We start from the raw sequence: 27,077 nt of genomic DNA, 5'->3' as shown, positions 1-27,077 counted from the left end.
GTGAATCCAGCCGCTCCGGGGTTGGTGATGAACGCAATCTCCGTTACGCCACCTGACCACCCTGGTGATTTAAGAACTTTCTAAATAAAAGTTCATTTATCTGACTGCTTGTATTAATTGATGAAAAAGTAGCCATGTGTAGTAATATAGATTATAAAATTGAGGATGTAATATATTATTGAGCTGCATCGAGATGCATCATCGAATCGAATCATGGACAGCTGAATCGTAATCTAATCGTGAGGCCAGTGAAGATTCACAGCTCTACAGTCCAGCGAGGCAGTGTCCACCCAGCCAGCGTTCTTCTATACATGCTCCATCTTAAATCATCTCTACATTCTCAATCTCCCTCACTCGCACACATTTCTTTTCTTTGCGCTCTGTAGTGATTGGTCCTCTTCCTGCCCATGTTGTCATAGTGGAGGCACTGGAGGGCTAAAAATAGCTCATTACTGTCTCTGTGGCCAGAGGGGAACGTGATCAGAATCGCACATAACGCAAGTGCAATCTCCTACTGCCATACATAATAGATCGGCATGAAATGGTAATCCATACAGGGTGAACAGTAGGGGTGGGGGGGGGGAAATCGATAGGTAGTAGTATCGCGATACTTTGCGTGGCGATACTGTATCGATACAGGGACGCCAAGTATCGATATTTAATTATTCATAAAAAAAATTATATAGATTTTGTATTTTTTTTGTACAAGGAAGTTGCATTGTTCATTTCAATACCTGTAATAGTACAGTAGTCCACACACACACACATGTGCATTCAGTTAAGTTAGAATATGACTGTAATAAAACAGTTCAGTTTGTCAGGTACATGCAACACAGATTACAGTGTTTACATCTGTCTGCTTGAGAAAATACCATGTTCTGCAATAAAAATTATTCAAGTGAGATGAACAGACTGAACTTTATTTTATTAGATAAAACATGTTGACAAAGTTTTACTTTGCAGTTGAAAAAAGGTAATAAATCGCAATATATCGCAATATTAATATCGCAATACTCAGCATATCGCAATATATTTAGTATTGCAATACTATCGTATCGTGACTCAAGTATCGTGATAGTATCGTATGATTTGTATCGTGAGGCCTCTGGTGATTCCCACCCCTAGTGAACAGTGAGTGTGTAAGGAAGACTTTGCAACTTCGAACACATGTGAATACATACACACGTATACTGACGCACACACACACATTATATAAATGCGCTTAAGCTTTATTAATATAGACAAGTGCTGATGGATTAATCCTCTACAAATTGTCCACTCTGCAGACCTCCGTGCGTGCGCTTTCCAGATCCATAAAACTGTAATCCACACCTTCCCACTACAGTGTGTGTCAGCACCTTGTAAGATATTTTACCCTCTTATCCATGGTGCTTAGTTATATCCAAGGATTTCCAATGTGAAAATAACCGCTCGGTCGGCTAAGGTTTTGCGGATAGTCGGGGTAAAGGTAAAAGCTCCCAATATTATTATTATAAAACAAATGTCCAATGAACTGAAAATCTATTGTATTTCATGGTGTATGTGGAAGTGGGCCGGAATCATGTTAGAACCAGAAGATTACAGAATTGGGCTAATGAGATACACTCGCCCCAGCATGAGCTAGATGAGGAGAGGGATGCACCCCAGAGAGGGAGACAAGGGAGGCTGTGTTCAGGAAGGGAGATGCGAGGGAACATTCCAGTATGAGGAAGATGAGATTTAGACAGTGAAAGTGTGTGTGTGTGGGGGGGGGGGTTAAGTCTGATCCTGGTTTATGCTAAACCTATCCCCTCTCATGTCATAAACAATATTAAAAGGCTCAGTAATCACAGCAGGAGGGCAGAGGAGAGAAGGAGATGGTAGCTGTCAGTTAAGAGAAGTGGATGCAATTCCCTTCACTACACTGGAACCTCATCCAGATCCACTATGTATTACTGAGGGAGCCACAGCCAAGCAAGATCTCATCCAGAACCTCATCCAGACCCATTATATATTACTGAGAGAGCCACAGCCAAGCAAGATCTGTCATAGTTATAACCTAAACACTCTGCATGTGTGAGAGTGCGTGTGTGCAAACTGTAGACATGCATTCAGTAGTGCCTTGTTAAAACGAAGGAAACTGAAGAATGATCATTTGCAGTCTTGTTGCTCCTACTGTAGCTCCTCCTTTAGGACTTGCATGGTACTGCACTCTTGTTCACCCATTCGGTCAGACTGTCTGGTCTGCAGGCAGGAGTAACAGCAGCAGGAGGCATCTGGTCCACCTGCCACTTCATAGGAATCATGGTGGGTCAAAAAGACTGGACCACACACAGACACACTACTAACTGTCTGACCAATATCGCAACATGCAGGTCTAACGATGGAATACTTTAAAGAGCTACAGTATGTGAAATATCTAGGTGGTATATATTATCAATACAGTGTATTTTCTATTTATTTATTTAGCCTTTATTTAAACAGGTAAAATCACATTGAGACCGAGGTCTCATTTACGAGTGTGACCTGTTCAGACAGCAGCCCATACACCAGTTACACACAGCAACAGTACACTCACCAGGCAGTCAACACACAATAAATTACAACAACACAAAACATAAAGTGCCAAAGAGGGGGCGGAGAAAAGATTCAGCCTTAAGTTATGGATCTGAGAACTTGCCACTCAAAAACTGTCAAATGGTTCTTGACTGAAGTAGACACTCTAAATGAGCATGTAGAAGATATTAATTGTATTTGTAATGTTCTGGAGTCTAGAAAAACAAGGGTTTTTAATCGCATCTCATTTGAGTCTGAACTGAAAGAAAATGTCATTGTCGTGAAATGAATTTCATGCGAGCTTGAAGAGGGTTTTATTTGACTATGCCCCGGTCCTTATGGGTGGAAGCTGTGTCCAGTTCTGGGATCAAGGAGCAGCTTACCCTCTAAGTCTGAACTGGAACCAAAGGGCAAGTGGTGGTGACTGTGGGGGAGATTACCAGAACCAGGCAGAGATCCTAGAAGCATCTTTCTTCTGCCTATACTACCTATCATATGCTGTGTGATTCTATATGCCCTTTTCGCTTAACTCTGTGTACACTCGACGTGACTGTAAATGAGGGAAACCTCGGTTGCCTTTCGAGTTTAAATAAAGGTTTGAAATTAAATACTGTGGGATGTCAGATAGTCAATAATTTGCTGATCGGCATGCCTTGGCAATATACAAAGGATGGATATGTGGTCCAGGACGGTCTCCATCTCAACTAGTCTTCCTCGCAGACCAGGGTTAAAAAGAGGCCATCTGCCTCCAGGCTTAAAGGATTATATATACGTAGCTAGATGCGCTCACCCTGACTGGAGATGTTGCTCAAGCACTGTTCTGGGACCAGACATTGTTAATCCTCCTACTGATCCAGGAGACTGTTTGAAGATGAGGTAACTGTTTCCAGGTCTGTAATTATCAGTCACGTCTTGAGTCCGGGGTGTGTGGAGTGGGATTGTAAACCCATTGCTGTGTTACCCGTCGTTGAACTGGCACACAGACACACCTCTGCTTTAGAATAGACGGGCCGCTGCTCTATTGACACAGTCATGTGTTGTGTTGGATTGATTTGATGATGGTGTAGAGCTGGTCACTGGGCCCACGGGACGCTGTTGACATATGTCGAGACGGGAGGCGAGTCTTACGAGTCGTCTGGCTGAGGATGTGAGGAGCCTGGTCAGCCAGCATGCTGGGCTGGGTTGGGTCTCTCATCAACAAGGGCATCCACACCTATGAGTACAGAGCACCCACTGGACATGGAAGGGTAGGAAGCCTATATACGTCTGTTTTAGGGTAGTTTTTCTTCAAGTGGGTTGTAATTATCAAGTGTCTTGCTTGCTTGAGGGTACAAGGGATCATATGTGGGTGAGTCCTGTTATTCTTACCTTTTTGTAGGAGTCCATATATTTCTTCTTTGACTGGTGATGTCAAGTTTTCATTATGAAGACGAGCAACTTATAGAATTTAACATCTGATATGAACTCTTATCAAGGCAAGAATGACGATGTACGGTTTATATTAAAAAAATTAACCGTGATTAATGATTATCCTTCCTAAAGAATGTTCTCAACAGTCTTTATAGCATGTTTTAGGTCTGGAGCTCGTATTTAATGCATGATCACAGCACAATATGTTCAGCTACCATATGTAGTTGGATCAGTTGAACAGAAGCAGTATTTGTACTGTATTTCCACATACAGCCAGAATCCAGCACAGAAAGAGTAGTTCCATGGAGGTTCTGTGCGGTAGATTATACGTGGAACTTTCCACCATGGCATTAGTCAGATTCAGGCCAGGGCACCACGTGTCCTCAATGACCACTCCTGGGGAATGACCAGGGCTTTGGGAAATGTGGCCAAAATACTTGCTTTCTCTTTTCTTTTTCTTACTGAGCAAGACCTGCAGTGACTGGTGTTCAGTGTAACATGAAGACCCACGGTATATTGTGTGTCATGTTGACGAAAAGACATTTAACAATGTAAGCAGACATGTCTTGTTGGTATCTATCTGCAGGTATGTGTGTGAAAAGGCACTTAACGATGTAAACAGACGGATGTTTAGTAGATATCGTTCTATCACTCTGTCTCTCTAATCAGTATGTTTGTACAAATTAGTTAGCTATATATAATTGCACATGAGGTTGACTTTAGGATGGAATCTGTATATGATACCAGGGGTGGGGTGGGCTGTATATATGCGCATTGTGTTATTATCAATAGATGTCCGCTTGACTAGACACTCACCATTATTTATTTATCCATATTTGATCTTGTTCTTTATCTTTTATGCTTATATTTCTATTCTCGTATATTTCTATTGTAATTTATATTACCCTGCCTGTACCTCCCCTCCCTGTGATGCTATGATTATGACCCCATAATTTCTCCAAGGGCATTAATAAGGGAACATCCAATCTTAATCACTGTGTTTAGGTTTGGAAAATCACATCACGTTGGACTGCATGGTAACTTACATTTTCAGTTGATATTTCAGAAATACTTTTGTGACATATTTGCCTTTTTATTATCAATTTAGGGATGCATAGACAGACTATCAGTATCGGCCAATACAGGCTTTAAAAAGCACATATTGGTCCAATTCCATTTTTACAGCTGATCTTTGGACGATTTGTAGAATTGGTGTTTTTGTGAGTTTTGCTTGCATACAACTTAAGGGAAATGTTTTGTGCATTTAAATTTTTTTTTGGTGTTCATGGATTATGTGTGTATATGCTCCCTGTATAGTATGAAGCCTGTCAGTGTGCTGTCTTTGTATTATGTACCCTGTGTAGTGTGTTGTCCTGTGTTACAGCTACTATAGCACAGATAACTAAGTCAAATTCTGATTGGTGAATGAAGTGATTATGATAAATGTACATGCTAAGTGAACAGAAGAATAACACTGCCAAGGACTTTTGCTTAAAGAACATGCATTCAGCTAATGTCTAAGCCTAAATATAGCACGATCTCAGCCACTACTTTAGTTGTGAATGATATCGTATTGGTCCTAGATAAAAGAAAACGTTGTGCTGCCTGACCTGCCTCATTTGTAGATATATCAAAATCATTCGATACTTTTGACCATTCTTTTCTTAAATAGACAGGGTTGGTTATGGATATTGTCTATTTTCTGAGTTGATGTCAAGTTAATCTTTATGCGGATGACACCATTGTCTATTGTATTACTGACTCTGTACACTCAAATGACCAATTCCTATGGTACCGAGAGTCCATAGAGTGCAAACTCTCGCTAAATCAATACCCCACGGTCTTATGGACAGTTTAAACACAGTTACAGTGGGTGACAATATTGTCACAAGGAAAGATGAAATTACCTACCTGGGTTCCATCCTAGAGGCTAATCTTTCCTGTGACAAAATGGCATCCAATGTAATAAAAAAAAGTCAACCAACAAACTCTATTCTTGTACCGGATCTCCTCTCTGGTAAACAAGAATACCCTGAAGACTCTGGCAGGAGCACTCATTCAAGGGTACTACGACTATGCGTGCACCTCATGGTACCAAAGCACCTCAAAGGCGCTAAAAACAAAATTCCAAACATCTCAAAACAAGCTGGTCAGACTACTGCTCGACCTTACTCCTAGAACCCACCTCACCCCTGCCCACTTTGACAACCTAGGATGGAGTAGACGACAAGAGTACAGCAACTTGCAATGGGCCTGGTCTACAAGATACACTACACGACCAAGGTACCCATCTACATGTCAAAATACTTCCCAAAGGTCAGTGAATACCACGACAATCACAACACCAGAGGGAGCTCCACAAATCATGTTAAACCCAGATTCGGCTCAAACAAGGGACTAAACACGTTTCGCAATTATGCCACATCAATGTGGAACGCCCTACCTAAAGCTGTAAAGGAATGTGAATCACTACCCACTTTCAAAACCACTCTCAAAGAACACCTACGGGAGACTGCAATTCGAAACTGGCCCCTGTAAATGTCCTAACTAACCCAACCCCCTCCAATGTACAGTAAATTACCTAGTATGGTTGTCAATATTCCAATGTACAGTTTTGCTTGTTTGTACAGTGTCCCAACCCCTCCTACCCAACCCCACCCAACCTCCTCCAATGTACAGTTTTTACGTCAAATGTATATACTCTATTTTCTGGACTCTTTTTGTATCGCAAACAGTACTGTATTTGCAAATCTGGTATGTCATAAATGTCATACATGTCCTGATGAATTGAAAATGGGGGACCCTGATGTAAACAAGACGAAAGTCTTTCTCTGGTCTGCATCCCCTTAACAATTGTGTGTATTGAGCTGTTCTGTATTGTACCCATTCTGCAATCTGTTAATAAAGTTTTCAATCAATCAATTACAAATCTTCCTGCTTCAGTCTGTGACTTTTTTTTTATTTGATCTTTCTTTATCCGTTTTTAATATGCCTATAATCTGGACTGCGTTGTAAATGACACGGTGAGAATAAATAAAGGAATTAATGAATTAATATTGATATATCTTTCCCAGCCCTGGTTTGTTTTAATGATACTTGGTCCCTTTCGTGGACAAGTAACTTACATGGAAGGAACACTTCAAAACAGCATACATCCAATGTAGTAGATTGAACTTTAGGCGAATATATAGGTGTCAGTGCTCCCGAATGGATATAGCAGTGCAGCACGGATATTTTGACTTTCCAAAGTAAGTATTTCAGGAGTTGTTGCATGGAAATGACGTCACAAGGCTGAGAAATATTCTGAACCGCAGGTGTAATGATTTGTGGGACAATTGATTTGTTGGTGAGACACAGTAAGTAGTAATGGAGATGCAAGCAGCAAGGGCCTGTCCCCTACAGAGCTTGTATATTGATGTGTGTGCTGGGGTAGTGTTCTCTATATTGAATGGCATTAGAATGAGGTAGAGTAAAGGGTAGTCGTATTGATGTGTGTTCCCTTCCCTGGTGACGAGTGTTTGTTCTTTGTCAACAAGATTAAGTAGATTAGACCGCCACTTGAGACTGTCAGGTGTGTGTGTGTGTGTGTGTGTGTGTGTGGGTGGGGGGGGGGGGGGGGGGGGTTACACACACATGGGTGATGGGTGCTTAGGAGAGAGCTAAGATCATAGTGGCTTGAGAGGTTTAGCCATATTTTGTCTGCCTCCACTCCTGCTGATCTCCTGCTGATCATGATCAAAAATATATATATACATATTTGTATACCTCTTACCCAGAGAGTGCTACACTATCTATCCAGATGGTTTTGGTGAGTTTTGGAGATATCTTACTCTTATCTAGATGTCTGCCATCACTCAAGAGTACAATGGAACTGAATGGCATTGGGTTTGTTGTGCGCCCCAAAGCACCAGAGAAATACATTTGAAAAAATGTCAAGATGTAATCTGATTGGTCGTCCATTTGGCCTGTTAAAGTGACCCATGTGATTGTGGATCAAGGAGTCTTGAGGGCAGAGAGGAGACTGGTGCCCCTGGAGCTGCCTGCCGTCTATGGGATGTGTAATCTGATCCTATACTTGGCACACTCTCGATACGTGTGTCCACAGAACTACTCTAGCTAAGCTAACTTCACTTGACGGATAGCAAAGGCTTCACTTGACAGATGGCACCGGGACAGGGAATGTTGAAAACTGGGACATATTATCGCTTTACAGATATTTGTCAGGACTCGGAACACAAATCTTCAAACCAGGACAATCCTGGATTCCCGGGACTAAACTGGGACGTCTGGTCACCGTAAACTAGGCTAACTATCCTATAACTACTCTAGCTAGACTAACTAGCCTATAACTACTCTAGCTAGGCGAACTAGCCTATAACTACTCTAGCTAGACTAACTAGCCTATAACTACTCTAGCTAGGCGAACTAGCCTATAACTACTCTAGCTAGACTAACTAGCCTATAACTACTCTAGCTAGGCTAACTAGCCTATAACTACTCTAGCTAGGCTAACTAGCCTATAACTACTCTAGCTAGACTAACTAGCCTAACTACTCTAGCTAGACTAACTAGCCTATAACTACTCTAGCTAGGCTAGCCTATAACTACTCTAGCTAGACTAAGGCCTAACAAAAATAATGATTGGTTTCAGGTTGCCGACCGACCCTGCCGATTTAGGTGCGACCCAATATATTTTATGAGTTTAAAAAAATATATATATATTAAAAAAAAAAAAAAAAAAAAAAAAAAAAAATTTTTTTTTTTTTTTAGAATAAAGTTTCATAGAAATCTTAGTCAAACATTTAGTATTATGGATATTAAACATGCTGGCAGAGTACATGCATCCATGTTGTTGTGAACATTTTAATTAAATAAAGAAATTCCCTATCCATAGTCGCCGTGGGAAAGAATAAAATAAAAAAATAAAATAAAATAAATTCCCTACCTACCCATGGCCAAACTGACAACCAACCTGAAACCAACTATTATTTTTGTTAGGCCTAACTAGCCTAACTACTCTAGCTAGACTAACTAGCCTATAACTACTCTAGCTAGGCTAGCCTATAACTACTCTAGCTAGGCTAACTACTCTAGCTAGACTAACTAGCCTATAACTACTCTAGCTAGGCTAAATAGCCTACAACTAGACTACTCAACTACTTTAAAATTATTTTTTGACAAACCTGAAATCTATATATCTAGCTTGGCTTGATGAGCTGTATTTTCAATGGGAGTATATTGATGATGGCCTTGCGTTGAAGACAGAAATGTTTTCACAGTGTCTCTCGCTCTCTCTCGCTGGCGTTTGCCTCGCGTTAACATTGTCACGTCTCTTTTTGTTTGTTTTTTTCTCCTGCGTTTTGTACGCGTGCAGCCGGTCCAGAGGTCCAGTGCTCTGCTCAGCCCTGCGGTCATGTTTGGAACACGAAAGACCTGGGACATTGGCCACTCCCCCTGCCTGCAGGAGCTCTGGAAGAAAGACGTCTCGTTGGACGGTGAGTTGGTCCCTCGGTGTGGAGGCGGGGCTAAACCAGTGTGGCTGCATTTTTGGGATGACTGATAGAAAGGGAGAGGGAGGGAGGGAGCTAGGCAGGCAGCCAGGCAGGCATGAGAGGAGGGATTAGAGGAAAGGAGGCTAGTGTGCCTCTCTGCTGTTCGGGATTCTCACTAGGAGAGGAGAGGGGAGGGAGAGAGAGGAGTGGCGTATTTTTTGTGACTCATCAATACCTGAGTTTTGAATGGACCTGGCCGGAGACGGGGCTTACAGCAGCAGCAGCAGCAGGAGGAGGAATGGTTTCTGGTCTTGTCTGATGGAGTAAAAAAAAAAGAAAAAAAAAGGGACATGACAACTGTCTGAGGAAGAAAGAGGTGAGCAGTTTATATGAAGACGATATTGTTTCTCTAGTGAGGATAGACCTCAGGGGCAGATGGTGTCCAGCGGGCAGACTAGCAAACACAGGTGCTACTGTGTGTGTGGTGGTAGTCAATGAAAGTGTCTGTATCTGTGTGTGTGTGTGTACACGGTATGTGTGTATGCGTGCGCATTTCGCCCTGCAGTATTGCGCTTGCAGTCAAGGTGATGATGGAGTCGCAGAGCTACAGTATGATGGTGCCTGAGCAGAATAGAGAGGAGGGTACACTGTGACACAGAGATGGATAGACAGACAGAGGAGAGAGGAGAAAAGCACAGGGTTACATCATGGAAGGTATAGAATGGGGGAATGATCAAATAAAGAGTTAATGATCCCCCCCCCACCCCCTAAGTACTTCTCATGATTCTTCTAGAGTGTGTGTGTGTGTGTGTGTGTGTGTGTGTGTGTGTGTGTGTGTGTGTGTGTGTGTGTGTGTGTGTGTGTGTGTGTGTGTGTGTGTGTGTGTGTGTGTGTGTGTGTGTGTGTGTGTGTGTGTGTGTGTGTGTGTGTGTGTGTGTGTGTGTGTGTGTGTGTGTGTGTGTGTGCTTTTGTTTGTTACCCTCTACCATGGGGACTGCATTTGCGGTGTCATCAGAAAGCTAGATCCACAGCATTTTCCCAGGCACCTGTTGGCAGTGTGAGCATGTGGGTTAATAACCTTTTGTATGTTACATTATGGGTTGAATGTGTTCAGTTCATTCAGACCATCATTCATCATTCAAACTTGGTATTCACCTCGGCGTGTTTGGCGAATATATATGTGTGTATATATAGAGGATGTGTGTGTGTTCAGTTGTGTTCACCATGTGCGTGTTAGCATGAAATGGAAGTGTGTGAAGTTGAACAAATTGGTTAATTCTGCTTAATACTTTAAGGTTGTTTCCATACTGCGTCTTACTGTGGTACAGTGCAGTGATTGTTCTCATGCTGATAATAAGATTGCCCCCCCCCCCCAACTTGTAAACTCCATGAGTGACTGTTACACCACACGTATGCACATGCACACACTCGTCTGTCTGTCTGTCTGTCTGTCTGTCTGTCTGTCTGTCTGTCTGTCTGTCTGTCTGTCTGTCTGTCTGTCTGTCTGTCTGTCTGTCTGTCTGTCTGTCTGTCTGTCTGTCTGTCTGTCTGTCTGTCTCTCTGTCTCTGTCTCTCTCTCTGTCTGTCTCTCTCTGTCTCTTTCTCCGTCTCTCTCCATCTCTCTCTGTCCCTCTCTGTCTGTCTGTGTCTCTCTGTCTCTCTCCGTCTGTCTGTCTGTCTCTCTCTCTCTCTGTCTCTCTCTCTTCTCGCTCTCTGTCTCTCTCTCTGTCTCTGTCTCTCTCTCTCTCTGTCTCTCTCTCTCTCTCTCCCTCTCTCTGTCTCTCTCTGTCTCTCTCTGTCTCTCTCTCTCTCTCTCTCAGGTGTGTGTGTGTGTGCAAGGTTAATGTGTTACCTGTTGTTATCACTCGTTATCTGGTGGTACTGGTTTCCATGGTACCCGTTGCACCTCCTGATGTGATTAGTAAGTAAGGCAGAAACTCAAACATAGACAGTGTAGTGTGGGCCGCCGGGCCATTAAAGGGACAGCTGCTGGTTTCTGTATCCTTCTCCATTAGGACCAATACCATTCTTTATTCTCCTCTTCTGGTTTTACCTGCTACAAGGAGAATTGCCAATAATAATATATCTTTTTATCATTGTCAGATTAGTTGTGATACTTAGGTATAATTATTACTAGGGATGTCCTGATAACGTTGTTCTGCTCCCGATCATCTGCCGATACTGCGTCCCAGTCCGATATTTGTATTTTTGTAGATAATCTAGCAGCACAGTGCACACCTCATTTAGTACAACAATTTTTTTTAATTGATCTTTTCCCCCCTCCTTTTTCCTCCGATTTTCTCCCATCCCAATGTTAGTCGTTATGCCAATTCCCAATCCCCTTCCTGGTCACTGCGCACTTACCCCCCACAGTCGGTCTGGGAGAGTGGAGGCTATCACGTGCTTCCTCCGACACACGTCTAGCCAATCAACCGCTTCTTTTCACCTCACTGAGAGCGTGTAACGTGTGGAAGGATCACACTACCGCCCTTAAATCCTATCCGCGCTTAGCAGGCGCCCCGACCGAACTGTAGGAGTCGCTGTTTACAACGACCCGGACCCACCCTGCCAGCTTCTCCCACCCTCTAATACTGCCAATTGTATCAGTGCAGACGGCCAGCCAAGCTGGTGACAACCCCGGAGCTGTGAGCTGGATTCGAACAGGCGAATCCAGCGTCTCCGGGGTTGGTGACGAACGCAATCTCCGCTACGCCACCTGACCGCCCATAGTACAACCATTTCAATGTAGGTAAGATATGCTTGGTAATTGAATAGTTCTGCTTAAAGGGAAAAAATTCCTACAACACAGCGTTCCCTTAATGGTTTAAAAAAAATAATAATAATAATAATATACCCAGTACAATCAATACCGATCAATTAAAATAAGCCATGATCGGCTCTGATTCTGACCGGGACATCCCAAATACTATGAGTATTGAGCATCGAACGCAATGTTGTTGTTTTTTGTGAAGGATGTTAATGGCGTTAATTTTATGTTTAATGTTATGCGTTAAACAGCTTGTAAATCTCCTGGATCTCTTCTAGACGCCACCCTTCTTCCACCCATTCATGCAACATGCATTATTAATATCCTGTTGGATCATGGGCCTTAGCCTGGATTGATAGAATTATCTGAATAATGCTAATAACTTTATTTATTTTATTTGTTTTTTATTTGTATAGCACAAAGAAATTGTGTACCCTTCAGAATCACCCTAATCATTCTTCCCAAATGGAGCTATTGAAGTTAAAAGCTGCATATATCTGGTGAAAAGATGGTGAGCCGGTATTTTTTTCATATAGCAAGAAATAAAGATATTGCAATATAAATTGTTTCCAAATATTGTGCAGGCATAATTCTCACAAGACCACATTTCCCATAAATCCTGTTGCTTCCTGTTGCATGGAGGTTTTGTTCCCACCCCCTGGCAGTTTCCTGCATGGGATTTGTTTTGATGAGGAGAGGGTGAACAGAACAGCCCTTGCTAAGCGTGATCATGGGAGTTATTTGTGTTTTGTTTGGAAAGGCTTCTTTCACACCGTAATGCTGTTCAGCAGAACTGTGTATCCGACCAGATGGCACACACTAATGAATACAATCCTAGATGACATCAATGGACTCGTCATGGTCTCGTTTTCAAATCTATTCGCATATTTTAGCAATGCTCGAGGAATTCAGTGAGGTGTGTGTGAAGCATCTCTGGAAAAGTCCCATTGAAGTCCCTCTATTCATTCGATCACATATCTTGTTCGGAAAACAACAGGTGATTGTAAATAAGGATGTAGTTATCAGAACGATCTGTGTCGTTTTATTGAAACCCAATGGCAGTGCATTTAAAAGCAACAATTTACATTAACATTACATTTTGTACAAGTCAGTCGGAGGGGTACACTTGAGTGCTACACTCTTGAGTGCATAATAGTATACACACATTGGCATAGTAGGTAGTAGTATAGGCATAGTAGCAAAGTACATAGTAGTATAGACATGGTAGCATAATAGTACATAATTGTAAAAGATTGTAAGAAGGTTAGTGTTTATTTTATTTGTTCATTTATTTCAGGGAGCCCCAAATAGCAGTGGGTCTCGGATGGCCAGAAGATGCAGAGTGCAGGGGTCTTGATGGTGTGTAGCTACTAGCTAGAGACCATTGACTGGAGGTAGGAGGGAGCCATTCCCCTCACTGTACGGTCTGCCAGGTCAAGGACCTTGAAGCGTATCCATTCCGTGCGGCAATGGGAAGCCAGTGCAGCTCTCTTGAGAAGTGGGCTGACGTGAGCTGACTTTGGTAGATTAGAGATCATGCGGACTGCTGCGTTCTGTATGAATTGAAGGATCTTGGTGGCGCAAGCTAGTAAACTAGCTAGCAGAACATTGCAATAGGGCCATAGTGTTTCCATGCTGAAATGCACAGGCAATGAAGGAATGGAATGCCCATAAAGAGAGAGAGAGAGGGGGGGGGGGGGGGGGGTGCTAGACTAGACGTGTTCAGCAACAGGAAATGTTCTGGATCCATAAAACTGGAAACACTGCAGCCCCATGGGATGAACTTGGACCTTGACATTAGACCTTTTTTGTAATTGTATTGGTGAATATTCTGATTTACTCTTGTTTATTAATACTATTTCTGTGTATATCTTGTAGGTTTAGGAGTGAGGATAAACTATAACCCATAAAGCCATCCTGTGAAGAAGAATATATTGTACACTGTTTTAGTTTTTGTGATACCAGCACAGATTTGGGAAATCCTCTTCTTGGATGTGCATTCTCACAATGTGCTGGAACTCATTAACGTATTCAATAACAGCCATTGCCAATAAGCTTCGGCATTGTGCCATATTGGTTGGCATGACACGTCATGAGAATACTATGAATATAGTTAACAATGTTGGGAAACGGGAAGCTGCCTGTTTGTTAATTTATACATTGTACGTGTTGCTGTGTGATTTTAATGAAACATGCTTCATGCCCTATTGACTTCCACTAGCATTGCTAATGCTAACAATTTCAGTTTACAATATCTCAAAAACCAAAAACGGTGATTTTTGCTTTCTGTATTTTTCACAGATCCCAATTTAGTCGTTCGTTATGCCAATTCCCTTCCTGGTTGTTGCACGCATTTCCCCACTGTCGGCCTGGGGAGGGTGTAGAACTACCACACGCCTCCTCTGATACATGTGGAGTCGCCAGCCACTTCTTTACACCTGACGGCGAGGAGTTTCACTAAGGGAACGTAACGCGTGCGGAGGTTCACGCTATTTCCCCCAGATCCCCTCCCTGCTGAACAGGCACCCCGACCGACCAGTAGGAGTCAGGACACATATCCCACTGGCTTCCCACCAGCTAACACTGCCAATTGTGTTAGTAGGGACGACTGACCAAGCCGGAGGTACCGCTAACGGCTGGATTCGATCCCAGAGTCTCTGGGGTGGTAGGCGAGCGCTTAGTCCACTGCGCTATCCAGCCGCTCCTATCAGATAGGCTTCTTAACATGATTGGCCTATCCCTTTTAAGTAGAAGGGGACAATAGAGAGTACTTCCAACTCGTACACTAGAGTCTCAGTCTAGTGTCCCGGTTACAGTGGATAAGGAAGGACACAACTAAAGAGCCAGCAGCTTAAACCTGGTGCTATAAATCAATGTCTGGGTCTTTCTAAATGTATTTTGACCCTGCTGTGTGCCCGTAGAGAGTTCTGTGGACTTCCTGATGAGTGATGGTGAGGAAGACGGATCCTTCCTATCGCTGCCCGCCACGGCCTTCTCACAGCGCCCTTCTCTGACTACTGCTGACTTTGCAGAAGCCAACCCTCACAGCCAGCAACTACTCATACAGGTGAGAGTGTAGCGCGCGCACACACACACACACACACACACACGGTGAGATAATTCTCCCTTTTTGTGAGATGGGACACAAAACAAAGCACAACATAATATACCGTGTAGCGTTGGATTAAAAACACAGTGAACCAGTGGCTGGGTGACATCTGGGATGCAGAGCTGCAGCGACAGCCCCAGTGCTGACTCACACACTGACATCATCAGCACAGCCGGATGTGACATTAGCTGACTGAAACCTCCCCCTTAGCACCACGTAGCCACTTCTGATTCCGTCTTACAAATCAACAGCGACAACACCGCGTCCGCTCGGTCCCACTGTCCTCCCCAAGTGTCATGATCAACCTCTTTTTTCCTCTTTCATTTCTGCTGTTTTTTCTTTTTGCCATGTCACTCACGCACGTCTCTCCTCTGTTCACTGAACTGCTCAATCCAATTTGTCTCTTGCTGTTGCCTGCTGTCTGCTGCCAATCACTCTCCCTTCTTTTCCTCTTCCCATCCATCTGTCACGTCCTCCACCGCTCCCCCTCTTCTCCCCTGCAGAGGGTCAGCTGGTCCTACTGCTGGACGCCTTTCGATGTAACGTTCTTCTCACTCGCCTGTAGATTCTACTAGCTCTGTGTGTCTGGGTACAGACGTCTCGTCTGATCTTCATTCTGCCCGTTGGCCTCTTTGTCTGCGTTCTTTTCTCACTGTTTTTCCTCTCATCTCTCTTCTTGTAGTGTTTCCATGCGCTAGTTGGTTGTCACTTTTTCACAACAGAATTATTCATCACAAAACATTAATTTTAATCTTAGGAAGTATGGCTACACAATTATGACAGGAAAATTATAATTGCAATAATTTTGCTTGATATTGTGATCACGATTATTAATCATGATTAATGGAGTTATAAACCTGCCCAACATTAAAACATTATTAAGGGAGAATGCATGCGTGGTGGACATGTATATATACATATGTTGTGTGTTCCTAGGCCTGTTCAGTAAAGTGTACTGGGCTACTTGGAGGACTGTTGTTAGGCTGGCCTTGTTTATCATAGCAGAATGATCATTTCCTGTGTGGCTCACAGCAAAGCCACTTGTTAACTATCGATGAGAATTACCCTAAATGCAGGGGATTAACAGGAAAAGTGAAAACAAGTGACCATTACAGGCTAAACCGGAATGCTGGCAAGCACGGAATTCAGTTTGCTAGCCCACCCCTGTGGTGCAGGAGGGATCAGTGTTGTCCATGCTCTTAACACCTTTATATTGCACAAAAAAATATTCCAAATGATAGGCACTGCTCTTTTTAAAAGCATCTCATCTTGTGTATTAGTTTTGATTTTAAGCCAAATGAAAAGGGCACTTTGTTTGAGGCTACCAATGTAAACAGGTGCTCACAGCGCACAGGAACACCTGTGATTTGTCAGACAGCGTAGCGTCTGATTTGATGTAGAAGAGCAAGACATTCTAAATGGAATGTGTCAACGATCATGTTTAATTAATTGTGGAGGCCAAAATCGTGATCACGATTTTAATATACGATTAATTGCGCAGCCCTATTAGGAAGTCTTCTATATTTAGAAATATTAACAAACCGTGGAGAAGTCTCAAAAGGACCCCTCTCCTCAGGTTCTGTGTCCCACATAGAGCCATGTCAGCTGGGTTTTGTGAAGTCTCTACTGGGGTTAAAATGGTTACAAGGGCAGCAGGACGTTGCAGCCTGGCCACGTGACTCCAACTAGGGCATGGAATAAAAAGACGCAGTGTTGACTGGTTGGTAGAGCTTTGTTAGAGGAGCTGTAGCTGTCGGTGGATAAAATCAATGATTTTGGTATAATACTGCATAAGGAATACTAATATAGATCTACACAAAGGTATGTAAAAAAAAATATAATAATAATAATAATTATGACATTTACATTTACATTTAACTTTTATCCAAAGTGACTTACAAATTGTCTCCCAGCAAGTCAGCAAGAGGGGTAAACCTCTGGCAGCTAATGGTTAGCGGTATTGTTAGTCTAGCAGTGCCGATTTTGAGTGCTTCACTTTGAGTGCATAGTAGTATAGACATAGTACATAGTAGAATAGTAGGTAGTAGTATAGGCCCAGTAGCATAGTAGTATAGACAGTAAGAAGGTTTAAAAAAAATAAATAATAATATTTTTTTTTTAAATGTATCTGATGATATTGATTGAAAAGGTGTGTTTTTAGTTGGCGGCAAACTATTTTGCAGGTTTGTCCTGACTGTGGTGGGAACTGGGAAGTTCAGAGAATAGCCTGCTTTATTTCAATATACCCCCAGGAGCCTGAAGAGGACTGGGTCTCTGGCAGCAGGAAGGTGCAGAGAGTAGGGATCTTGAGGGTGTGTACTACTTACAGACCATTGACCGGAGGTAGGAGGGAGTCGTTCCCTTTTGTTGCACGGAATCCCAGGTCAAGAACCTTGAAGCGGATTTGTGCAGCAATGGGAAACCAGTGCAGCTCTCCGAGAAGTGGGGTGACTTTGGTAGGTTGGAGATCAGGCGGGCCACTGCTCTCTGTATGAGTTGAAGCGCTTTGGTGTCTAAACCAGTTAGACATGCACACACACACATTATTTATATATATATATATAAATCCAATGTTTTTACAAAATTCCAAATTGCAGCAGTATTATAACAAGTAGCAATAGAAATTAGTTGAGAATATATCAATTTGAATAGAAGAAAACTCATTTTCAACTGGGGGGAAAAAGACATGGTCAACTATCATTATGCGGTCAGACTTAGTGTGATATGTAAAGATAGTCCTAGTTGGCTGTACATGATTGAATGCATGGGTGTGTGTGCGTGTGCCGTGTGTGTGTGCCTGAAGACGCTGCAGGAGAAAGTGTGCGAGTTCCAGGCTCGTCTGCGCAACGAGGAAGTCTCTCGCCGTCTGCTGGTCCACAGACTGCAGCAGAGTCACGAGCTGAACCTGCAGGAGAAGACTACCGTCATCCATACACTACAACAGGAGCTGCTCTCTGCACAGCCCAGCGGTGAGGGGGGGGCATACAGACCATACAGAGCAGACCATACAATACAGTGAAGCAATGTACAGGGCTTTGTCTTTGTGACAGTGGTGGAGCAATATTCAACAAGGCGTTACAATATGGCAGAAATGCATGGCACATTGCCACCAGGACAATTATCATACAATACAGTGGCCTGACTATATATATTAGTCTCTCTATACATTCCGTTGAAGGCCTGACTATATATATTACTCTCTCTATACATTCCGTTGGAGGCCTGACTATATATATTACTCTCTCTATACATTCCGTTGGAGGCCTGACTATATATATATTTCTCTCTCTATACATTCCGTTGGAGGCCTGACTATATATATTACTCTCTCTATACATTCCGTTGGAGGCCTGACTATATATATTACTCTCTCTATACATTCCGTTGGAGGCCTGACTATATATATTACTCTCTCTATACATTCCGTTGGAGGCCTGACTATATATATTACTCTCTCTATACATTCCGTTGGAGGCCTGATTATATATATTACTCTCTCTATACATTCCGTTGGAGGCCTGACTATATATATTAGTCTCTCTATACATTCCGTTGGAGGCCTGACTATATATATGACTCTCTATACATTCCGTTGGAGGCCTGAGTCTTGACTATATGTATTACTCTCTATACATTCTGTTGGAGGCCTGACTATACTGTACGTACTGTATTACTCTCTCTATACATTCCGTTGGAGGTGTGTCAGTTTCAGTAGTGACATGCAGCAGTGATGATAGTCCATAGGTCCGAGAAGAATATGGTGATATGATACATTGGCCCTATTGTCCAGCCCTCCACCAGGCCTGACATACTGTTAGCATGGGGACATAATTAGTTAATGGTTAGACTTAATTCTGATCTGTGAAATGAGAATGAACAAAATCCAAAGCCTAATGGAATTGAACTAACTATCTTTAGTGTTTTGTCCATGTAACAGGCTTGTCATGGAAACGCGTGTGTGTGCAGGCCAGGAACTGTGTGTTTTGAGTGTATGTCGGCTCATAATATGGTTGTGTCTCAGTCTAAGTGTGTGTGTGTGTGTGTGTGTGTGTGTGTGTGTGTGTGTGTGTGTGTGTGTGTGTGTGTGTGTGTAGGTGTGAGGGCAGTCCAGAAGCTTGCTGAGCCACCAGAGCAGAGGCAGCAGCATACTGAGAGACCCACTGACCATCTCATCAGTCACCCGGGAGAGCAGCTCATTAATCAGCTGCAGACACAGGTATACATGCCCAGCTGGAGACTAGAGCTGGCTGCACACACACGTATACATGCCCAGCTGGAGACTAGGGCTGGGCTATGTGTCGAGCATGAACCATCCAGACCCGCGGCACAGCCAGTCGGTGGCATCAATGTTACAGTTAGTGTGTTGAAATGTCTAATTTCAAAGAGTATCTGTGGTTTCACTTGCTAGGTAGCAGGCCTGCAAACTGTCATGTGTGCAGGATATCAACTCATTGCGTCTTGTTATTATTCAAAGCATTCATTAATCCCTCTGACATTTTCTGTTCAAGTCGGTCCCTCTTGCAAGCTTTTAGCTGGACGAAGCAGCAGGTATCACGCTAACTAGACGAAGCAGCAGGTATCACGCTAACTAGACGAAGCAGCAGGTATCACGCTAACTAGTCTGGGCTACAGGGTTCGCACAAGGTCCTTGAAGTGCTTGAAGTGCTTAAAAAAAAAGGCCTGGAATTCCTTAACACTTTGATTGCCACTCACGAGTTTTCTCGGATTTATAATAGTTGTTGAAAGCCACAGGTTTTTTTTAGCGATCTGAAATCATATTGCATCACGCGAGCCTACCCTAGCCTACCCAAGAGCCGCCGGCGATCAGATGTGGAAAAAAGAGCCCCCTATCGTCTCCCAGATGACATCAGGGATTTTGGAATGGACTCAATGAAAATGGATGGGGGGAAAAATCCTGTACTCCACATTTTCCAGTCCACTGATGCAGCCGGGGTTACCAGAGTTCATTATGGATCCTCTGAGCGCCGCGGATCATGAGTTCTACTGTATACACGTTAGATCTATACACTTATCGATTTTTTCGAATGGTGATCAGGAATTGGAATATACCAGTTGGATACCATCTGATGTCAGGTAAGGAATCTATGTTATCAGTGTTAGGATAATCAGACTCGTTTTGATGAAGATATAAGCTGTTTTGTGAAATGTGCTCTATCGGTTTCACTGTAAAATCCATGAGGAAATGTAAACGGCTATTATCAGCGCACGGCTCGAATGGGTGTGCGTGTACGTATAATATTGATCATCTAGCGTTTATTTGAAAATGATTCATAAATAGGCCGACAAATATCAACGTTCTGGAATATTCCAGTAAAAGACGATTATTACAGAATGGCCCAGAATGGGCTGTTTCTTTTACCTCAAAACGGGTGCTTTTCAAAATGCTCTCAAACGGAAATGAAGCGATAAAAAACCAATCTGCCTTGACAGCACTGACTGGAAAATGATTCTTTGATAAGCGACGGGCAGATTAGACACATAGCCATAATTTAAAACATAGATTAGGCGATATTAACGTTAACATTGAAGTGGATGGTGGCATTCAAGCACTAAGTCTGGCGCCACCTGGTGGCACTGAAAGTGTTAAACAGCCCATTTTTTAAACAGGGTGCTTAAAAATACCTTGAAATTAAAATCAACCATTCGCATTGAATGTTTTGTTTATCCATGATCAAATTGTTCTGAATCAAGATTTTTTTCTTTTTTTTTTTTTTTCCACTTTTTCTCCCATTTTCAATATTGGAATTTCTCCCATCCCAATTTCGTATCATCCAATTCAACCCTCCCCTGTCACGAACGCTGTTTCTTGCCTCCCACAAGCCGGCTGCAATGTGGACTAAGTCATACATAGCACAAGTCCCCTCCGGTACTTGAGGTAACAGCAGTCGCATCTTTTCACCTGCGCAGCTCGATCTATCAGTGGCGAGGAGTAACGCGTGGGAGGCTCACGCTGCCCCCGACACTTCCTGATTCTACTGCGCAGGCTAAACTGAAAGCAATGTGGAGCGCTGGGCTCGAACAGGCGAGCCCAGCGTCTCCAGCATCCGTGGCGAGCGCCTTGCCCACTACGCCACGTAGCCGCCCTGAATCAAGAAATGTTTTAATAAAATCTGACTAATCACTGTCTCGCCCGCTCCAACTGCTTTTCCTAATTTCTTCGTGTGTGATGCTCTAGCTTGCTCTAGCTGGCAAGCAGGCCAATAAGATGCTTAAAAAAAGCATTTAAAAGTGAATTGTATCCTTCGAGTGACATCCTTGAAAAAGAAAAAATAGTGCTTGGAAAAATACTTAAGTCCTTGAATTAAATTTTGCAATGTCTGTGGGAACCCTGGGGTTAGCTAAAGTACTCTCTAAATCTCGGCGCAGCTAGCGGGGCTTTGAGACTCTTAACGTCCGGATCAGACAGATTGCTTCTTAGCAGCTTGGGGGGGGGGGGGCTTTTGTGTCATTAACATTTTGCAAGTGAAAGCAGGATAATGTGGATGATGCTGTTTGAGGTGATGATTAGGGAGAGGAGGAAGTCACTAGAAGCACGTACATGATATGTGCATGTGTTCGACTATATGTGTCCCTCATGGAACGTTTGTAGGTGAGTGAGTGAGTTAGTGATCACAATTTGCCACACATAGCCCACGGCGTCAGTTCTGCGCACTGTGGGGGGGGGGGGGGGGGGAACCCTGTTTTAAGATTCAGACCACCCTGAGATTTTGGAATGGCGAATTTGGCCTGGGACCGTCGGAGACGGGATTCTTTTTCTCAAGTGCATTTGATTTATTGGTAGGTTTCGGGATGTAAATATAATTTCACCAAATATTACCAAAACTTTAAGAAAAAATGAAATGGCCTACCCTACCTAGCTTTAAGCGGTGTGTCGTAGATACAGTATGTGATTACAGTATGGGGACCACAACGTATGTACTTTCTGTCATCAGGTGGAGGAGCTGGAGGAGAAGCCGTTGGATCAGACCCAGGAGGCGGAGAGACCCCGCTCTGAGCTGGTGAGGAGGGAGGGAGGGAGGGAGGGAGGGAGGGAGGGATGGGGGGGAGGGAGGGCAGGTGGAAGGATGATAGAGAGAAGGGGGAAATGAGGTCAGAAAGAGAGGGAAATCTACCCGGTGTAGAGCCCAGCCAGCTCAGCCAGCCCAGCCAGCCCACATTCCTAGGAAGGCCTGGGAAAGCAGCCTTTTAAGACTGCCAGAACCAGCTCCGCTCTAAAGATAAGAACACACACACACACACACACACACACACACACACACACACACACACCCTCCTCACGGGTGTAATATTGCACAGTGACACACTTCTTATCGAAAACAACAGCCCAAACAACAGCCCAAGGTGTGTGTACTGTTAGGTGGAAGTACAACAGAGAGCAAAAAGTACATGCGTATCCACATTTTCTTTGTAGGGAAAGGCTTTGGTTTTTGCTCCCCCTCATATCGTAACGTTCTCATGCCTGTGTGTTTCTCTGCAGGGGGCGACAGATCTGGAGAAGCACCTGGAGCTGTTGGTTGTTGAGAATAAACAGCTGAAGCAGGAGCTGAAGTCATGTAAGACCTCACCGCTTCACACCCAGGACTCCCCAGAAGCCTCCACCTGTACCGACTGCTCTCACAGCCAGGTGCGTGTGTGTAGTGACCGACGAACACCCCATCCACTTTATGTTTTCAAAAATCTCATTATCTTATCTGCATTTGAATGAACGTCCTGTGCGTTCCGAGTTAAAGACACAAATGACCGTACAAATTGCAAGTAGGCTAGCTGTTGAAAACAAGTTAAAGATTGACTTGTACTCGTGGCCAGCACAGAGAGACTCAAAAGGAGCTTCTATCAGAACATGTTTACAAAAATCGACACTCATTGATTTAGTTTGAACGAATATGCCTTTTAAATTTGTTGCATCAGGTGTTTTCCCAAATTATGTCAGTGATCATTGTGTGATCGCAGTTGTGAGAGATCCCTAAAAGTAAACCACGTTTTGTTGAAAAGCGTAACATGAAGATGTTTGTTGAACAGGTTTTCTTGCATGATCTCTATCATTTTAACTGGGATAGGATTGCCTATTTTGATGATGTTGAACTGGCCTGGAATTACTTTCATGAAATCTTCAGTCATATTGTAAATAAACATGCCCCCCTTCGCAAATTCAGAATTAAAGGACGTGACAAATTACAATCCATGGTTTACAACCGAATTATCAGAAGTACTTCATGAACGTAACTCGGCATGGGCCAGGGCACGTAAGTCAGGAATAGAGACTGACTGGCAGTGGCTTTATTTTAGACAAATGAGAAATAAATGTACCTCTCTCCTCCAAAAAGCAAAGGCAGAGTTTTACTTGTCTATGACTACAGAAAGCCTCAAGAATCCAAAGAAATTTTGGAAAACCATTAAATCACTGTCTGCTACCTGTAACTCAATTAATCTTCCACACAGTGTGCTCATTGGTGGTAGCAGGGTAACTGACAAAAACATAAAAATGTTAAATTATTTTAATAATCATTTTATTTCCTCTGGTTTCTTGTAAATCTCCAATTACTGACAGGGCCACTGACTATGTTCAGGCCTTTAATTTCACCCCATTTACCACAACAGAGGTTGTTAAAGCTCTAAAAGATCTTAATCCTAGAAAACCACCTGGGCCAGATAACTTAAAGGGGAACTATCTTATAAATGGCCTTTTTCAGTGTTTAGCATTGTTTCCTAGCTATGTGGACTTATATTAATATGATCTATGTCTCTAATTCTCATATTGGCGCATTCTTCCAATTCTCCTCTCACAATATTCACCCTCACTGAACTGAGTCATCTGAAAATGTGCTGATTTGTGATGTCAGAGACTCAGCTGCATGATAATCTGCTGAGACTCACACACACTCCACACAGTTACCACAGTGGTTGGAGCCCAGGCTCAAAACGGCTTAAGATCTTGAGGTAGAAAAATGCTGTTTTTGAGGACTTGATTAGAAATACAAAACAATGAATTAAAAAAAAAAAAATTACAGAGGTGTTCCATAAACTCACAGGAATTGTGTAAAAGTGCCCAAATAGTGAAATAAATAGTAAAATAGTTCCCCTTTTAAATTGGCATCTGAATTTATAGCTGATCCATTGTGTCCATACCTCGTCAACAAATATAATTCCCAAGGACTGGAAATCTGCCTTTGTTATTCTCCTCTTGAAAGGAGGCAACCCAACTATCTTAAATAATTATAGACTTATTTCTAAACTCTCTGTTTTAGCTAAGGTACTTGAACTCTTAGTCAGTGAACAAGTAAAAGAACACCTGACTAAAAACTCTAGTCTGTCTACATTTCAGTCAGGTGCTGCTATAAAGGTCATAAATGATATAACTGAAGCCTTAGATAACAAGCAGTGCTGTATTTCTCTTTTCATAGACTTCTCTAAGGCCTTTGATACCGTTGACCACGATACTTTAATTGGACGTCTTGGTTTTTCTGATCATGCGGTTGGGTGGATTGCAAACTATCTCACAGACAGAACCCAGGCTGTGCAGTTAGATGGTGCTACCTCGGAGGTACTGAAAGTCCACAAGGGGGTTCCACAAGGTTCGGTTCTGGGCCCATTATTCTTTACTCTATATATAAATTGTGTTGGACAGAATATTCCAAAAGCAGCCTTTCATTTCTATGCTGATGATACTGTCATCTACTGCTTTGCACCTACTCCTGCTAAAGCTTTTGTGTATCGTCAGTATGCATTTTTACTAATTATAGAACGGTAAAATCAACATTGTCCGATAAAATTGTTACCAGAAATGGTCAACAAATTGAGTTGGTATCTACTTTTAAATACCTAGGATTTTTAATTGATGACCACTTGTCTTTTAAAGCATATATCTATTATGTTACAAAGAAGCTGAAGCTTTTACTAGGATTTTACTTTAGAAATAAGTCTTGCTTTTCTTTTGGTGTGAAACGGAAACTGGTGGAGTCTACCTTTCTACCTGTGATTGATTATGGTGATGTGTTATATATGAATGCCTCTGCTCACTGTCTCCACATGCTGGATAGCGTGTATCATGGGGCTCTGAGATTTATTACAAACTGTGGATCTCTTACTCACCATTGTGTATTATATTCAAAAGTGAACTTCACGTCGGCTCAGTCATTGGTATGTTTTGATTTATAAGGCCATTCTTGGTTTGGTTCCGATTTATTTATCGTCTCTTTTAAATGTGAATGGTGGAAATTACAATCTCCGTTAGAAGGATTTTATGCACTTTGCTGTTCCCAAATTCCGAACAGAAATGGAAAAGAAAGCTTTTAGGTTTTCCGCACCTACTACATGGAACAATCTCCAGTCTGATCTGAAGATTCAAAGCTTGGTAACACTGAATGTATTTAAGGCTCTGTATGGTGAAGCCTATTGTAACCAGGTTTTCTGTGTGCAAATGTTTTATCTGATGATTTTGTAATGTTACTTTTATCTGTAATGTCTGTGTTTATTTAGAAACTTTGTGTTGCTGCTATTCTTGGCCAGGTCTCTCTTGTAAAAGAGATCCTGGATCTCAATTGGGACAAACCTGGTTAAATAAAGGCAAAATAAAAGAAAATATCCCCAGGCCATCCATCAGGCTGCTCAATGTGGACTCTATGTAACACCAACCCATCCATTCTACATTCATGGCACACACATCTACATGCACACACTCACTTTAAACACTCACCTTTAACATACACTTTAGACACTTTAAACACTTTTTAACACTACACCATATTTTATCTATTTATTACCAAACAATTTGCACTACCCCTCTACCTCATTTTAGCATTTTGTATATTTTGTATAGTGTCTGGTTTTTATTCTTTAACTTTTTTTACTGTATGAAGCACAATTTCAGGAAGGTCATACAGAACCAAGCATTTCACTGTAATGTATGTTTAAATGGTAAATGGCTGCATTTATATAGTGCTTTTATCCAAAGCACATTTATAATTTGTTCCTCACATTTTACCCATTCACTCCGATGGCATTCACACCGATGGCAGAGGCAACCATGCAAGGTGCCAAGTGCCAACCTGCTCTTCGGGAGCAATTAGGGGTTAAGTGTCTTGCTCGAGGACACTTCCACACGCTGGCCGGGAGGAGTAAACCTCCGGATTACCAGACGACCGCTCTACCTCCTGAGCCACTGTCGCCCCTTGTACCTTATGTGTAACTTATATGTGACAAATCAAACTTGAATTTGAACTTGTAATGGCTCTTCATCAGCCTGTATTTAACCCCTGGATGTTGTGAATGAAATGCGCAGGATGCGGAGGCCCTGCGCGGGGAAGTCTCTCGCTGGGAGAGCCAGGCCAGACAGAGGGAGAGGCGGCTGGCGGATCTGGAGCGGGAGCTCCTGGAGAAGGCCACCAGGATGGCGGGCCTCCACGCACAGCTGGAGGAGTCCACGCGTCTGATGGGGATGAGCCAGAGGCAGCTGGACGAGTCCAAGAAGCAGCAAGGAGGGGTGGAGCAGAGGCTTGTGCTCCGACTACGGGAGTGTGAGGAGGAGCTGGCCCAGCAACAGGTGAAGGTGAGAAGAAGCCACTTGGAGGGAGAGGGAGAGGGAGAGGGAGAGGGAGAGGGAGAGGGAGAGAGAGGGAGGGAGAGGGAGAGAGAGGGAGGGAGGGAGAGAGAGAGATCAAATTCAGCTGCACTTGTGAAGTGGGTCAATGTCACCTGTGTCTAGGCTAGTAGGTGCTTGGCCAGTAGTGGTAGTATTATTACACTC

At 42.9% G+C, this 27,077-nt stretch overlaps 1 protein-coding gene across 5 annotated transcripts in view; it reads left to right on the top strand.

Moving 5' to 3' along the window:
• Positions 1 to 27,077, top strand: part of kifc3 (kinesin family member C3) — a 54,175-nt gene that overhangs the window by 11,749 nt on the left and 15,349 nt on the right. For 4 of the 5 annotated variants that reach the window (XM_084337852.1, XM_084337854.1, XM_084337855.1 and 1 more), the window contains exons 2-8: positions 9,320 to 9,440; positions 15,126 to 15,271; positions 18,117 to 18,282; positions 19,408 to 19,529; positions 22,267 to 22,332; positions 22,812 to 22,958; positions 26,613 to 26,879. In XM_084337852.1, coding sequence (XP_084193978.1) covers positions 9,320 to 9,440; positions 15,126 to 15,271; positions 18,117 to 18,282; positions 19,408 to 19,529; positions 22,267 to 22,332; positions 22,812 to 22,958; positions 26,613 to 26,879 — 1,035 coding nt within the window. The remainder of the gene's footprint in view (positions 1 to 9,319; positions 9,441 to 15,125; positions 15,272 to 18,116; positions 18,283 to 19,407; positions 19,530 to 22,266; positions 22,333 to 22,811; positions 22,959 to 26,612; positions 26,880 to 27,077) is intronic. The other variant, XM_084337853.1, reaches the window with a different exon arrangement.

This window comes from Notolepis coatsorum (assembly GCF_963971535.1).
Source record: "Notolepis coatsorum genome assembly, chromosome: 20".
Lineage (NCBI taxonomy): Eukaryota > Metazoa > Chordata > Actinopteri > Aulopiformes > Paralepididae > Notolepis > Notolepis coatsorum.
The sequence above is the reverse complement of the archived record's forward strand: the minus strand, read 5'-3'. Positions and strand labels throughout refer to the sequence as shown.